Raw genomic sequence first — 17,334 nt, 5'->3', positions numbered from 1 at the left:
ATTGGCTTATCTTTTGGTTTAATTGCATATTGTCATGAAGCCCCAAGGGTTAGCTCAATTGGTCGAATTGTTGTTAAGTACCTCGCCGATCGGGAGATCATAGGGTCAATTCTCCTCGACGCCCTTGGGATTAGGCCGTGCTAGTGTGGCCGACAGGCTTTAAAAGATCCTCTTCGGGGTTGATCTGCCCAGATTTTCCTATGGGAAAAAAAAATGCATATCGTCATGAATGGTTGATTTCACTTTCAAGTACTATTATTTTGGGTTGCAAACTTAATTGCATGTTGTCATCTTGGTCTAACATTTGAGTTCTTTTTGTCATCTCATTCTCACAAGTAGATTTCTAATTGTATCCTTTTGAGCAAGATAGTTTCCATGCTTTGATTTGTAGACTTATTCATCTTAAAAGCATTTATAATATCTTGTGCTAACAATTTATTGTTTCACTTTTCAGGATTACTTTGGCTTTCCATTTGAAAGCATTTCACTTCATTTTAAGCAAATACAATTTCATTTCTTAAAGAGCAATACTTTGAAGGCACTGGTTGTTTATGTATTTCATGTTTATCTTATGTATTGATGGTTATTGCTCATATTAGTTTTTGCTTATAAATCTTAAAGAAATAATCTATTTAACTCTAACAATTCTCCTAGAAACTCATATCACTTTTAAATTAACTTTTCATTAGGGACCACCCCCCTTAGCTAACCTAGGAGATAGCTCAAACGGAGAGAGTCGGGATTAGTGTGACACCCCCTTCTCTAAGTTCCCTGCCACCAACCACACCTTGTGGGGTTGAAGGATTTTCTCACTAACATGTAGGTAGGTGTAGGCGGCAGGGTCAACAGGTCCAACATCCCAAATGTATAGATATAAGGAGGGAGCAATCTCACGGAGGCATAAGTTACCCCTTTCCTCAACCTGCTTTTTCCACACCTTTAGTGTGTCTTTTACTTCATTTTTATAATGCTTTGATATGGATGTGTTGTCGCTTAGATTGTACAAGCAATGCGACAACGACATAGATTGGGAGTTGTCACTCAGATCCCTAACCTCTTCGTTCTAGCTGTCTCCCAACAGCAGGCTATAGGGGGTAGTCCCTATGGAAGATGGAAATGAAGAACAAGTTGGCAACCAACAAGTTCGGGAGACACGATTGAATGGCCTAACCACTTGGTTGATTTAGCAAGATTTATAGATTAAATTAGATTTAGATGTGAGACCAGTGCCTTATGGAGTCAATTTCTTGCTTTATATCGATTAAATAGCAAATAACCAAGTGAACAACCGTTGCTTGAATGCTTAACTATCCTATATGTTATGCAAATCCTAAGACTTAGGTGTGAATCGTGATGCAAGGATCTTGGTTACTTTAATTAAATTCCTATTCTAAGTGTATTCTTCCACTTAACTATTTTGAACCTAGTTTGTAGGTTGTGAAAAAGAGGCCAAGGGGAAGCAAGCAAAGGCTTGATTAACGATACATCCCCTCAAGTACTAACCACCCGGTGCCTTCAGCGATGCAGAGACTGTGGCTCTAATGACTGCAAGGTCACCGTGTTAACAACTAAAAAGGTGTTAGGCTCCTCAAGCTAGGTGAGAAAGGTGATTCTATTTTCTATCGACCAAGCTTATGCTTGGAGGTAAGTTATTAATGCAAGACTAACCTTAGAATGAGAGTGCAAGATTATGAGTGTTCTTGAGTTAAGATTGTTTAGTGATTTTAAGTACTTAATTATAATTATCCTACGACAAAAGTACTTAATCGATGAAAGGAAAGCTAATCTTAACAATGAGAATATGTGCCAAGTTTTACAAGTGCCAATGATAAACAAGAGATATCCACGATACAATTGCTCAAGTGTTCAAAATAAAATTACCATCCACAAATATGTTGACCAATAAATGATGACAATGATAACGATTTAAGAAACTAGTGCACTTATCCACTTAGAATAATTAGCTAATGAAACAATACAAAATGCCAATAATGATTATCCAAAAGAGACAATGAGATTGTAAATGTTCTCAACCAGTGTTTCTCAACAATTAGTCTCTTTTATGTTAACAAGATATGCAATTAGATTCACCAATCCTCAAGTTTAAGGACACTTGGATCTTAAATGCTTATATCACCATGATTATTAGATTCTCAATCAGCGAATGATTCCCAACACAAGATGTCAATTACTCAAGATAGACAACAAGATTATCAATGCTCTTACGCAATTAGAAAGCCTTCTAAGATATCAATATTGCTCAATGCCAACTATTCAAAAAGATATTCAATTCAAGCAATGAACACTTAGATCTTTAAAGTAGATAACAATGAAACAAGAATGACAATTATGATAGCACCATTCACCAAGGTTCTTGTGAGGAAACAATAGATACTAATATTAGATCTATTCACATAGGCAATCAAGATTATTAGATTATGAGATGAATGTGTTTTATGGAGTGAGCTTATTAGATATGAATTAGAAACTTTTTGAAACCACACAAAACAACAATGTGTTAGTGTCTTAGAAACAATAGAAACGATTTAACAATTAGCCCAATAATAAACTCACTTCAATGCTAGAATGCCAATGGAGCAAGAACAAGTATAAGTGCTTTATGTTCCTTATGATCTTATGATATTCAGTGAGCCACAAATAACTTTATAACAGCAGAGAGATACGCCACTTTAGAGCCTTCTCAATGCAAAAGGCAAGATGCATATGCTTGCCAAATGTAAGCAATGTAATTCCAAAAGCCAAATCAACTTTGCCAATACAATATTTTAGATGAATTAATCTTCTTATGACGCAATTGTCATTGTTAGGATCAGATCTGATTATACTTATGACAGTTAGCAATAAGACATGAAACAAGCCCAAATAACTAGCCAAATGATGCAATGAATTATTGATTTGCTTATATGACTTGTTTGATGATTTTAGGGCACTTAAATAGACCTGATATCATTGTCAATATATTAGACTTCAGTATGCTCTTCAAACAGAGATGACAATCATGGAAAAAATATGAAGTTTGCCCAAAAGATGAGTGCCCACTATGCTTAAGTGACTTGTCAATATGTGAGATATCTTATATGTGATTTTTATGCCACTTAGATAGATATTTGACCACTGCTAGAAAGTATTCAAAGAGCTATAGCAATCAGTGAGGAAAAATGTGGGTTAGATGATGCAAACCTATAGGCCTTTTGGCCTCGAAGATAACCCACCCACTTGTGAAAATTTCTAACACGGAATTCTACTACAGTAACTGATTTATTTCACCTACTTATCTCTCACAATAAGTTATTTACGAAACCCTTCAGTAAACATTAAAATCAATTCTACTGCAGTTATCACATAATTACATGGAGAAAATAACAGTGATATACAACCACAAGAATCAATCACATCAACACAGTTGTTTTTGGACAATTGTCCCCGGAAAAAGCCCAATGTGGGAAAACCGGTGCAGCAGATGAGGGTTTATTTATTAATCTTCAGCAACAATCACTTTACAAGGAATGATTCTACAGAAAAATTGAGACACTTCTGAGATAAACACCTGAGACAAAGTTTCTCCTCCTCCTGGAGAAGTTTTGACACCTTGGAGACCCTTCACCCACCTCTGTGTCACTTTGCGTCAGCCTGCGTAAGGACTGCGTCTCCAATGGTGTTGTCTCCCTGCTCTTCTATGCTGTCTCTCGAATGCCCTATGTCACCTCCTTCTCAGTTTCTGACTGCTGCTGATACCCTCCTCTTCCTTCACCCTGCAACTCTCCCTCTGAAATCGAACTCCTTCTCCTTGAGAATCGATTTCCCTCGGGTTACTGAGTATTTGCCCAATGTATCTCCAAATGACTCTCAAGTCTTCTCTTATACTTTTCCTGTTGATGAATCAATGGCTAAGATTAAGTCTCTAATCAACGGCTAAGATTAAAACAGACTTGATCCTCGTCTCTTAAAAGCTTCTCACCCATATCTTTATTAATATCCATTAATATTTTTATTTTCCTAAGTTTAGACTTAGGAACCCATTAAAAATATTAATTATTTTAGTAACTCCTCATCCATGTGGAATTTCTCCAAACGATTTCTGGGTCTTGGAGATCTCATGTGTTCTAGCCTCTCCACAAAATTTCGGAGCTAGAGCACATCCGATACTACCCAAAATCAACATTACGCCAAAATCCTTCCGATGAGATGGCTACCTGTAAACACAAGATTTTAACCCAAACTCTCTGCAAAAAACACCAATATTAGCTTCAAAAATCAAAATGACTAAATAGAGATGGAAAGAGGGACAAAGGGGGGCTAGGAAGAGGGCTAGAAAGCCAACAACTAGCCAAGGGAACGCAATGGCTAGGGAGGAAGGCCTAATCAGGCTTACGCTAGGGCAAAACAAGGCCTTAGAGGCCACGCCAAGCCTCTTAGAGGTTGCAGCCAAGAGGATAGAGGCCTTCTAGGCCTGTCGTGAGCCCTAAGAGGGTTGCAGCCTAAGGGAAGATGGGCCGAGGAGGAGGGAGGGCACAAAAGGGATCACGACAAGGAGAAGATGGGCAGACGAAGGAGACCAAGGACAAAAGAGGCAGAAGAAAGGGGGAAAAAGGGTTGATGGAGGGATAAGGAGGGAGGTCGAGGGGATAGGGAGGCCCGAAGGGCCTGCGCCAGGCCTTCGAGGCCAAGGAAGGGTTGTCGCAAGGCTTAGAGGGCCTGCACCCAAGAGAAAAAGAGCCTAAGGCTAGACGGATAGTCTTCAAGGGCCAAAAATGACTAGTGGCTAGGGCTATAGGCCCAAAAAAATTATAAACCCTCGCCAAAAGGTGAATTAGCTTCAGATCTTCAAATTTGTCCAATTTCCTTCGATGTTGGCCCTGCAAAAACTCTAGAGACTAGATCTTACCCTCAAGGGCCAAGATCTAGCTCCAACCCAGCAAATTTTCTTGAATCTCACCTGCACAAATGAAATTACAAGTACCCAAAACCCCAATATATATAAAAATTTAAAACCCCAAACCCCAGCTGCAAAAAACAAGGGTTAAAAAAATTATTCTACAAAAATTATTTTACAAAAAAAAAATTTACAATTTATATAAAAATATACAATGCTTGAAAGATGTTTTTGGAAGAATATTTTTTATAATGATGACAATGGCTAGATGTATTTCGAAAGATAGATATTTAACCACAATCTTAGCGAAGTAAGAAAATCACATAAATTTCCCGAAATCCAAACAAAGTCAGCCTATGCCCACAGTCTATGAACTTGAAGCCCAAAGGTCGAGGAACTTGCAAACTATATATATTTCTTAAAAGAAAATTGTTAGATCATACAATGAATCGAATCACCTAAGATAATCCCAAAACATACCAATAGAATATTCCTATCATCTACAAATGAAATAACAATTCATATAATATCGAAGCACAATATAGGAAAGCACATACCCAACACATACCACAGATCAATGAAACAAAGACACCATGAATTGTACCCCAAAGTCTTTTATTATGAAATTCAAATGTTCCCAGCAGAACTGTGGCTTCACACCAGGGTTTACAAAATTACATTAGCCAAAGATGATAATAGAAGCTCAATAGCCTTCTATTTATAGAGAAAATCCCTCCAAGTGGAAAATAACGGCTAGTTGGCTTGATCCCCGTCAAAATAATCTCGACCGTTGATAAATACTTGATCATCTTTTAATCTCTGCTGTCGAAAATATTTATTTTTGAGGAATTTTCGAATTTCTCATTAAAACCATTTTTTATTAATCCAAAAATAATTATTTTGGATTAATTTCCTTAAAAAATTGACTTTGACTTAACCACCAAGGTCCAAGGGCTTAATTTTTCTTTTAAATGTCCAATTTTGCCTTGGTGGGGGACCTCCAAAATTTGACTTCCTCATGACCCACGAACATTTTGGTCAATTTCCACTTGCAAAAATTAATTTCTCTAATTTTAAATTTTTTACTCTAAATTAATTAATTTTCTGGCTTAGGATTTGATTTTTATTTTGCCAAAAAAATTAATTAATTGACACTTGAGGGGACTAATTATTTTTCCACACTCAAATACTTTAGCGATGGTGTCTGATTGCGAGAAACCATGCACTAAAATATGTTTACATCAGATAATTAAAAATTCAACCCTCAAAGGGGAAATACCCATTCGTTAAAGACCCTCATAATATTTACCCAATTCTGCGACAAAATATGATCTAGTAAACCAAGGGATTTGTAATAAAATAATTTATCCAAATAGCTTAAATTATTCCAAAATCATTTTTACAATAGACATGACTAAGAAACTAGGACTTTGACAATAAATTTCACCTTAGCTTTGGGGTTTAAGTTGGAGGGAAAAAACTCTTCTGATTAGTTGTGTTTAATAACACAGGTAATCGGTGAGGTTAAAAAACTCCCATGATGATATTCATTGCCAAAATCATAGGCTTACCTAAGTTGTTACATAATTACACGGTCTTACTAGCATCATTTACAATACAGCTTGTAGAATTTGGGTTTACAATGACATGACAAATAGTTGGCTGATGATTCTGACTTTGAAAAATTTTGTCCAACTGCTTCCTTGTACTTGTGACAAAATGTGTACAACAGGATGCATAGCTCAGGTGCCCAAGGTTGTATTTGAGAGATTTAGCATTTATTACCCCCTAAAGATGAGGTGATTTATTGCTCATCATGGTTGGGACATTACAAGGGTTCCTTTTTAATGTGTGGAACATCAAGAGCTCTAGGAATCAAATGATGGTTAATGAGGGGTGTAGAGTTCATGCTAGGCATTTTCCCTTACGTTAATTTTGGTCCCAGCCATCTTTTGCATTTTTCTTTTAATTTTATTGTGGCTTTCTATGCTTTTATCATTATTTAGTTGCATCAACCTCTGGTGCAATGTTTTTGGCCTAGACCCAAGGATGAGGCTGAGAAAGTGCCAATACCCATGACCAATGACCACCTACCCAAAGAATTGATGTAGAATAGAGGGAATGATGGAAAGTGGTAAGTATGGAACACCACAGGCACACTACTTCCATCAGAGCATCCATAGTAGTGTCGTTACTATAACCCTATAGCCTTAAAGGAGGTCCCATTAGACTAGGATCAAAGACTAACCACCCAAGTGCAGTGAGGTAACACGAATACAATCAAGATCGGTCAATTATCTATCAATAGGGCTGTTGGTTGGCTAGCTGTCCAAGAAGAAGAAAATTTTCTCCCATGGGTTACCCACTTTTTGGTGGCTAACAATCCCTACTACTGTGCCCTTCACCTACTGCTACAAATAAATGTTGTAGAAATTGGCATCAGAATAAAATTGGCAAGAGTCTGGAAAAGCAAAAAATCATAAAAATTGGGAAAATTCAATGAAAATCAGCAATCTATTGGGAAAATTTTAAAAATACAAAAAATTTAAAAGTCAAAAAATTTCACTTAAATCAACAGTTGTCCGCGGCCCTGCAATTTTTCCCATCAAACCATGATTTTTTTGCACAGTTTACGATAAAATAGCATTTTTTCGCCCTTGACAAAATTGGCGATTTTTTAGGCTGAAAAAATTGGCCATGCCGGAAAATCACAATTTCCCAATTTTTTTGCGATAAAATTGCATTGATTGCGACACTGCTACAAACTTCTACAGGTATGCTGCTGCTGCTACAGTCTGCTACAGGTATGCAGGGGAGGACCTTTCGGAACAACAGGTAGATATGCTAGCGCATCTTCAAGCTATATTTTCAAGGCGTATATATAGCTATTAGCTGCAACCCAAGCTATATTTTGAGGGAGAGAATAAAATGCCATCAAAATTTTGAGAGGGTTGCAGCTCTAAGTCAAACAACTGCAAAATCATAAATAGGTGGATTTGGTTTGAGGATGGAATGAAGTTTTCCCCTCTATACGTCAACCATGATTGAAAATCGTGAGAAGAAACAGCCCCTGGCAAATGTGGCTTTTAGAAGAGATACCGTGTACAAAGAAATCCAGCCTCAAGCAGCTAATGACCTAGCCACAGGAAATGAAATACCTCCCAAAATCATGCCTTAAAAGTAACAGTTCAACTGGAACAAAGACACCATTTGGCAGAAATCACACAGTAATCACTATTTGAAGTTAAGAAAGAGATAATTGTGCAACAATTCTTCAAGCAATTGATTTGGACTAGAAAGGGTATCAAAGTCTTCTTGTTTATATCATACTTATAACATTGTTTAGCATCAATCAAAGTGACAAAATATGATGAAATTCCTCTTCCTTTCAGTCTAGACATCATATCCTTTAATTTCAAATGGGGAAAAATAAATGGCTGGTAATTTCCTTTCTTTTATTCTAGGAAATGATCGATCAGGATTGCTCTCCCCACACCTATATCAAAGGAGGCCTTCCACTCTTCAAGCACATATTGCATCAGTTGATCCTATACTTCTTGTAATAGACTTGAATATAAGTTAGCCATGATTATGACAACAAATTTTCTTTTCTGAAAAAAGTGTATTTATCTCAAGTTGCTCTCGTTTACAGATTTACTATAGGTTTACCGTAAGCATTGCCAATGAACTGTGAACAGCAGGCTATTAGAAGAGAACTCTTGTAAGAAAAATCCTTTGAAACAGAACTGGCATAAATGATACATTTCCTTTGCAACAAATTTTATTTTCAAAAACCTGCAAGTGGTTTAACATTCACTGATGAAGTTCTTAAAGGGCAACGAAAGCTGAAAATGATACGTACATTTGAGAGAAACTTGTTAAGAGCCACAAATTCTGCACAGGGAAAGGTCCATTGCTTCAGTGACAATAACAATATCAACAGACTACCTAAGCAGAATCTATAACAAACTCAGACCATGCATAATATCTGTTAATCTTTAAAGCAAACGTGCCCAGTTGTCAACATTTTGCATATTCTGTAACCTTCTAATTGGAAGTCATTAATCGTGGTATTCATACCATATGGAAGAAACATAATTTGATGTAGTTTAAATGAAAATATACTGGTGAACAACATGAAGCAATCAATGTCATTCAGGTGAACACAATTATTAAAATAATTCAGGTTTAAGAGCTCTTACTGCCATTTCTTTCTACACTCTGAATATGCGTAATAAATCATGTCAAATATTTTCTTAATGGGTTTTGACTTATAACTCTTCCTATCACTGATAAAATATCCAATATATCTATGTTCATTTCTTATTGTTGAACACCTAATCTGTCAGGGTTGGTGTGGACGAATTCCAACAGTCATTGAAGTCCAAGAGACCTCTTGCAAGATGAAAACCACAGGTCAAAAAGCTATGTATTAATATGTACATCATGTGAATAGAATGCAATCACACAGTTATCCAAATCTTACTATTCATTTTTGTGTGAGTTTAACATGGTATTAGAGAAAGTGCCTTCCTAGCTTAGTCAATTGTGTGAGAGCCACAAGTTGTGGCCATTTCTGCCTCCTCTGTTTGTCAGGTTTCTGACCTGCACCAGTCCGTTTTTAGTCTGCTCAGACCTACCTCCTCTGCCATCCCTGTCACGTCAGTTTGACATACCTGTAACATTTCATTTACGCCTCAATCTAAGCTTACTTATTCTTTGCAGTATTCCCTGCCTAAATGACTGTTTATCTGCCATATTCATGACCTTTAAAATCTGCAGGTCTCCATTTTTTACAATCCTTCCCTCTGCTTTGCTTCCCCCACCATTAAATCTAATGCCCATTGTATTGTGCATTCAACATTACTTCTACTGTGATTGTCCACTGTGCATCTTACCTGTTACCCACCATTTTGTGGGTGATATCCCTAGGAGAAAAAATTTCTCCAAGATGGTCCTCAGCCGGCAGCCAACAGCCCCTTACATCCACCAACTAGCTCATTGTGCAATTTCTCCGCCACCTGAGCCAGCCATGTGGTCCCTTGCCCATCTGCCATGATCGTATGTTTGAAGGTGGGCCTCCCAAACCTAAAGGTATGCCTTGTCATTTGGAAATTGAGTATTGTAGTTTGCTTATCATGGACACTTTTGGGCATGGATTAATGGGGGGATTCGGCAGAAAGAATGGGCTAGGTCTGTGCTCTTGTCCCCTAGACCCCTTTTAGGTATTAACCTTGGATTCTAGTCCCGTGGGATCTCTTTTACTAACCATTTGGCTCTAGGGATGGTATTTCATGGGAAACCCCGATTTTGGTTGCATGGTCCCACTCCCTTATCTGCTTATATTACCCTCTTTCCATTCATTATTACCCCATTCATCATTTCTCCCACCTGGGTCCACATAGGGTTAGCATGCCCCTTCCCCTTGCCCACACCTTGGGTCATGGCCTAGAATGAAGCCCGGAGGTTGATGCAGCTAAAAAGAAAGATAAAAGCATATATGGACACATTCAACATGAAACGTACCACAAAATGCAAAAGATGGCCGAGACAAACACATTTAGCACGTGGGAAAAAGCCAATTCATGACCTCTACCCCATCCTCATGTCCATCACCCTGGTTCCTACAGGTTCTATGAGCCTCTTTCATCATATAGGAACCCATGATTGTCCCAACCCCTGGTGGGCAATGAACCGCCCCACCTTAAAAGGGGGATATTCACTGCTACATCTTACACATCATGCTCTTACCACTTGAGCCCCGAGCAATTAATCAAAGAAAATCATAAAAAGGCAAAAGGCATATAAAGAAGGGTGGAAAAATCAAGGTTGAGGCACCTCATGTACCACGATTGCTCCCTCCTACACATTATAAACCCAAGTGTGGGCTTCCCTCTTATTAGCTACCCTTATACCCAGCATGTGACCTAGGGCTGCCCCTTCTCATTCCCCACTTCATTCACCTATCTGTCACATGCCACCACCTTTTGAAGGATGTACCTTGACTATATTATCCCCTTTAGAAGTAGAAACCACCTAATAGGATCATTGGTTAACCCCACTTGGATTTTAGGAGACATTGGCACATCTCGAAGCCCATTATGAAAGGGCAAGCCATTATGAAGTCCCCACCTGTGGTCCATGATTGGTAAGCTCATTTACTCGATTTCTCTAATGACTTGTTGTACTGGAAAGCTAGGGGACATATTAGATCTTATGCAAGATTGCAGATGGCCTCCATTTTGGGTTTGGTCTCCCTATACGGGGTCCTAATCCTCCAGAGGGCTACATTGGCACATGTAGGATGTACATTGAGAGCCATGGGCCTCCACAGCAACAAACAACACTCCATGGATCCCCATAGCCATTCAGAGATTGCTCGTGGTTCACTTATTGGACGAGGAAGATGCACCTGATCCGTCATACCCCATTCGCCCCAGATTTGCACCATACACTTGGCAGATGATCCAGGACTTGCACGATGATGTGGCATCATCTACACCATTATCCTAGCCCTTGTGGGCGATCTACATGCATTTTCAATTTGTTTGGAGACCCATGAGGACACTTGTGTGCCCCCACATGTCATTTGGAGCACCACGATTACAAGGGGCCAACCCCTTGTCCACTGCTTTTGAGGGTCTTATTCATCATTGTGGCACCCATGGACCTCATTAGGCCTCTTAGAAGGTCCTACTATTGAATTTCCACGACCTTGGATCTAGGTTAGATTCTTAAAATCGCCGACACTATCAAACCAAGAATCTCAACCATAAACTACTTTGCACAGCGGAAATATAAAGCAGTAAATCACATATGCACAATATACATAGTTTTAAACAAAATTGTACAATAATGTACAATCACCAATCTTCATTATATTAAACCAAATCTGAATAATACAACAATCGATGGTATACAAGATACAATGACAAGCATCACTGCAACTTCTATGTCGTATCTTGTCTTGCCGATCCTTCTCTCCCGTACTGCTCACTAGTAGTGCCTTAGTCCATCAAGGCATCTACACATCAAGACTCCAAGAGGGTTGCCTCCTATCACTGTTGCAAGTCACGTCTGCTACAATGAACACGAGCTCTTCAAACTGCTCTCTAGGCTGGCCAATTCCCGAGCTCCAATCTACCTTCTACTAGCCTCTTTTGTCCATCAAAGAGCTACTCATAAGGCTGCAATCCTTCACCCAATCACACATCAACAACGTCCTTCTTGTTTGCTGCTCTAGGACTACTTTGGGTAGCCAACACGCTGCCCTTCAATCAGACCTAAGGCACCCAATCAATTACTGTCAATTATGCTCCTAGTATGACACCACCACCTCAGAATGTCATACACATGGCATCAACAAGCTGCTCAACAAACTGATCCAATCCGGTCACACCTTGACCCAATACACCTCACAAGACACTGTTGTTTCACCACGTTGCACCACTGGTTAGGGCATCACCTACAACCTTACTCCTCCATGCAACTCAGCAAGACAGCCCTCTAAAGACTGCGATCCTCCAAGGGAGAGGCCCTCCACTCCTACGCTGCCTCTTTGTGCTTTGTTTCACCCAAACGCAACACCAAAGGATGGCCTAGTTGTTGGCTATGGCCTGCGGCCTAGCACAACAGTTGTTGTAGCCTTCAGCCTCCCTCCAAACCTTCACCAACTGCCCTCAAAACAGCATTGTTTTGTCCTCCAAACATGCGGCCTTATCTACCCAGCAAACAACCCTTAACACGCACTTGGAACAACCCTTTACTGCCTCCTAGACAGCCCTTAGACCTCCACGCTGTCACCTACAACAAACAGAAACCCTTACGCTGTCCTTGGCTCCTCCACGCTGTCCCTTCTTGGCTCCCTTGTTGCGGCTAAGGCTCCTTCTATTTCAGAGGTATATTGCCCACACTTGGATGATCAAATGACTCCAATACACCTTGTATTTATACACATACAAGGGCTCCAACGAATCTTGAAGAGACACATCTATTGGAGTGTTTTTACACCAAGCCTACATGACTTGGTAACCAATAATTACCTTGTCAACTTCAAAAATTCATTTCTCTCTAACGACAACTCAGATTCAAACGATTCTCGATGCGTTGGAATCATATCGCCGAGCACTATCATCCTCATCCATCACATGTTGTACCTCCATCACGGTTTTTGCCCAAATCATGATGGGTGCAAAACCCCACACTTGGGTTCCAAGCCCACACGCTGCTCTTATGGTGCTTTTCCCTCCAAACCTTGAACCCTAGGGCTTGGAGTACCTCCCAAACTACACAAATTAACAGACATGCATAGATTATTATTTGATCTCTTGAGAGGCTTACTTTTTCATTTATGAGCTAGTTTGGTGGGCTTGTCACCAAAAGTTGAATTATTAGAACATTATTTTATTTTGGGGGCTTATGTAGGCCTAAAAGGCTAATTCGAACTCCTAAGTTGTGTATAAATACAAGTGAGATGAGTTCATTTCTCATCATAACTTTGGTTTGGATTTCTTATCTCTCTTGAGATTTTTGCACTTTTTCTAGAGGATGAATTGGAGCTTTATGGATGAGTTTTGATGTGTGGATATTGGTTTATCTTCTCTTGGAGCTTCTCTATTGTCAATTGTGAATGGTTGGATATACTTTGTTACATGTAAGTACATGTTTTTTAATGTTATTCTTGTTTACTTTTGTCATATACGTTGGATTGGGATTTTTGTTGTTCTAGGGCTAATTGTTGTATGCATTATGGCACCGGAGGTTTGCTCACCTTCATTACAGCTCCTACCTGGGTAAGGAATATGGTCACACGTATGCTCGAGTTCAACATGAATCATAAAGGAGTTTGTCAGGGTTGTGCAGCTGGTTAACTTACAAGGGGACCATTCCCTTCAAGTGAAAGCCAAACTACTAATATTCTTCAATTGGTCCATTTTGACCTATCTGGAATGTTGTTGGTAACATCATTGGGAGGATACTTATACTATGCAATTTTTGTGGATGACTTCTCTCGCAAAACATGGATCTATTTCTTAAAGAAGAAGATCAAAGTATTGAGGACCGACAATGGAACCAAATATGAATCAAATGAATTCAATGACTTTTGCAAAGAGGATGGCATTAAGAGGAATACAATCATTCCATACACTCATGAGCAAAATGGAGTTGTTGAAAGAAAGAATTGAACAATCATGGAAGCCACCCGTGCCATGCTCCATGATCAAGGTTTACCGAAGTTCTTATGGGGAGAAGCTGCAAACACTATCGTATATGTTCAAAATAGGAGCCCGCATCAAGCACTGGATTTCAAGACACCCGAAGAAGTTTTCACTGGTAAGAAACCTGATGTTTCTCATTTTAGAATATTTGGTTGTCCCATGTATTTTCATGTGCCTAAAGAGAAAAGAAACAAGCTAGAAGCATCTGGGAAGAAAGGTATATTTGTGGGCTACAGTGAAAATTCAAAGGCATATAGAATCTATGTGCCTAGACAAAGAGATGTGGAAGTTACTATGTGCCTAGACAAAGAGATGTGGAAGTTGGCCATGGTATCACCTTCGAGGAAGACACTGCACTTGGGAAGGCCAGAGATCTCCCAATTCCAAGGAAGGATAATGATGATGTTGCAGAAAAGCAGGATGAACCTCTGACATATGAGCTTGTGCCCGATGGATCCCATTGATCCACCTCCTGGTGATCCCTCTACCTCAAGAAAAATACCTTTGTGGCTCAAAGATACTCTTGAAGATGCTAAAAGACATATTGCTCCAAGAGGGACATTCCATGAAAGCAAAAAGTCGAACAGGTATCAAGGGTACTTAGTTGCTATGAGTACTATTGTTCAATATGAGCCATGTACATTCGAAGAAGCCGTAAAGCACCAAGTCTGGAAGGATGCGATGAATGAGGAATATGAATCTATCATGAAAAATGATGTCTAGGATGTGGTGCCTAGACTGAAGGACAAGTCCGTAGTCACTTCAAAATGGCTATACAAAATTAAACATGGAGCTGATGGGAGTGTTGAAAAATATAAGGCCAGGTTCATTGCTCGAGGCTTCTCTCAAAAGGAAGGAGTGGACTATGACGAGATATTTGCACCAGTTTCCCGATATACCACTATCCGATCGATTATTGCTCTCGTTGCCTCTCAAGGATGGAGACTACATCAAATGGACGTAAAGACTGCTTTCTTGCATGGCTCGCTTAAGGATGAAGTCTACTTGGAACAACCTCAGGGGTTCGAAGCACAAGATCGAAGGACACACATATGCAGGTTGAAGAAAGCCCTCTATGGGTTGAAGCAAGCCCCTAGGGCTTGGTATGAGAATATTGATAGCTATCTAATGAAGCTGGGATTTACAAGGAGCGATGTCGATCCTAACCTATACTTCAAGTTTGAAAAGGACATGCCTCTCATTTTGGTCCTTTATGTAGATGATCTCTTTCTGACAGGTGCAGACCCTCTCATTTATCAATGCAAGAGGGAGTTGGCTTCCGAATTCGAAATGAAGGACCTAGGTCTGATGCATTACTTCCTAGGCCTGGAGGTCTGGCAAAAGCCAAGTGAAATTTTCCTTTCTCAAGGAAAATACAATGTGAAGTTGCCGAGAGATGTGGGATAGTGGATTGCAAGTCTGTGTCTACTCTGATGGAACTCAACTTCAAGAAACTATGTGGAAGTGTTGTTGGGCCCAAATTGGCAAACCCTTCCGAGTATCGACAACTTGTGGGGGCCCTGATGTTCTTGGTAAGATCCCGACCGGATATATGCTTTGTTGTGAATATGTTGAGTCAATTTATGGTCGAGCCTTATCACATACATTGGATTGCTGCTAAGAATCTCTTGAGATATCTCTATGGCACAATCAACTATGGACTGAGATACACTGCCAGAAATATGACGCTACATGGATATAATGATGTCCACTGGGTTGGCAATGTAGTGAATCGTAAGAGCACGTCTAAATGTTGCTTCTCATTGGGGTCTGCGTCAATTTCTTGGATAAGCAGGAAGCAGAAATCAATTGCTCTAAGCACCGCCGAGGCCGAATACATTGCTGCTAGTATGGCCAGTTGTGAAGTTATTTGGTTGAGGAAGCCCTTTAGTGAGCTATTTGAGCATGTGTTGGATACCACCATGATCTACTACGACAACTAGAGTGGGATTCTCCTTTCAAAGAATCCTGTGTTCCATGACCGCCCCAAGCACATTGATATTAGGTACCACTTTATCCAGGATATGGTACAACAGGGAGCAATAAGGCTCCAACACATCGGGACTAATGAGCAGGTCGCAGACATCCTCACAAAGCCCTTAGGGAAGGTCAAATTCTTAGCCTTCCGAGAGAGACTTGGATTTATGGAAAGACCCTCCCATGAGGGTCCCCTTGAGTTGTACATTGAGCTTTGGGAGCTCCTGGGAGCTTGGGGTACTTCTTGGAGTTATGAGCGACCATAGGATGAGTGGTTCACCTTCCCCTATTGGTGCGTTGTGTACAGAGTGAGTGGTTCACCTTCCCCTGTGATACCCCATGATAATTGACATGGGTGTAGGATGATTGGTTCACCTTCCCCTACGATACATGTGTGTAGGGTGAGTGGTTCACCTTCTCCTATGGCATATGAGCAGGATGAGTGGTTCACCTTCTCCTGTTGATGCCCCACATACATCCTACCCATGTAGTCCGGGACTCATGTGAAGTACCTCTCATCTGGCCAATGAGGGACCATAGCACTACCGATGGACGCGTCGAGTACTATCGCACTCCCTATGTCTAGGATGCATGGTGTTAAACAACTTGATCTGGGATCAAGTCTGATTGAATTTCTACCTCTAGACTGACTTTTGTCAGTGGAGAGAGTGGTAAGGTCTTGTGACTCACTCTCGATCAATTCTTCTTCATTATTCATATCAGTGTTCAGGCTTCAGCAGAGCAGAGATGAGATGAGATGAGATACAGAGATGGTACATGATGACAGGATGGCATGATGATCGATGATGATGATGGATGGATAGTCAGGTGGAATTCTCCCTAGTTGAGAGGGAGTGTTAAAATTGGAAACTAGGGCCAAATTCCACCTTGGGACAACTCATTTGATGGAGATGATGATTGCATTACATTCCTCTTTTCGAGAGGACCAAAATTGATATAAAAATCATCCAATTTGGACAAGTAGAAGTGTGTTTTTGAATCTATGCCCACACATGTGCAAATTGTTCAAGTCAGCCACATCATCATGTAGGCTCAAGAAGCCCAATGGACGTGACTCTTCACCCTCAACGACTTGTATAAATACAACTACCCTTTCACCTCATTTGGCATCATCATCACACACATTTCTTCTCTCTCTGTCTCTCATTGGTTTGTACAGCTATTGGGCAGATCTTCTCTCTCTCACACGTGTGGCAGAAGGATGAATTTTCTGGGCAAATTGCA

The 17,334-nt window shown here is 39.9% G+C and overlaps 1 protein-coding gene across 1 annotated transcript in view; it reads right to left on the bottom strand.

The window, feature by feature from the left end:
- Window positions 1-17,334, bottom strand: part of LOC149222796 (uncharacterized) — a 339,999-nt gene that overhangs the window by 308,964 nt on the left and 13,701 nt on the right. The window contains exon 4 of the mRNA XM_089383170.1: window positions 8,757-8,788. Within this exon, the coding sequence (XP_089239296.1) occupies window positions 8,757-8,788 (32 nt within the window). The remainder of the gene's footprint in view (window positions 1-8,756; window positions 8,789-17,334) is intronic.

The sequence above is a fragment of the Pinus tabuliformis genome, chromosome Q (genome assembly GCF_031772625.1).
Source record: "Pinus tabuliformis cultivar Carrire ecotype Pingquan chromosome Q, CPIR1, whole genome shotgun sequence".
NCBI classification, from domain to species: domain Eukaryota; kingdom Viridiplantae; phylum Streptophyta; class Pinopsida; order Pinales; family Pinaceae; genus Pinus; species Pinus tabuliformis.
This window is presented reverse-complemented; position numbering and strand designations above follow the sequence as displayed.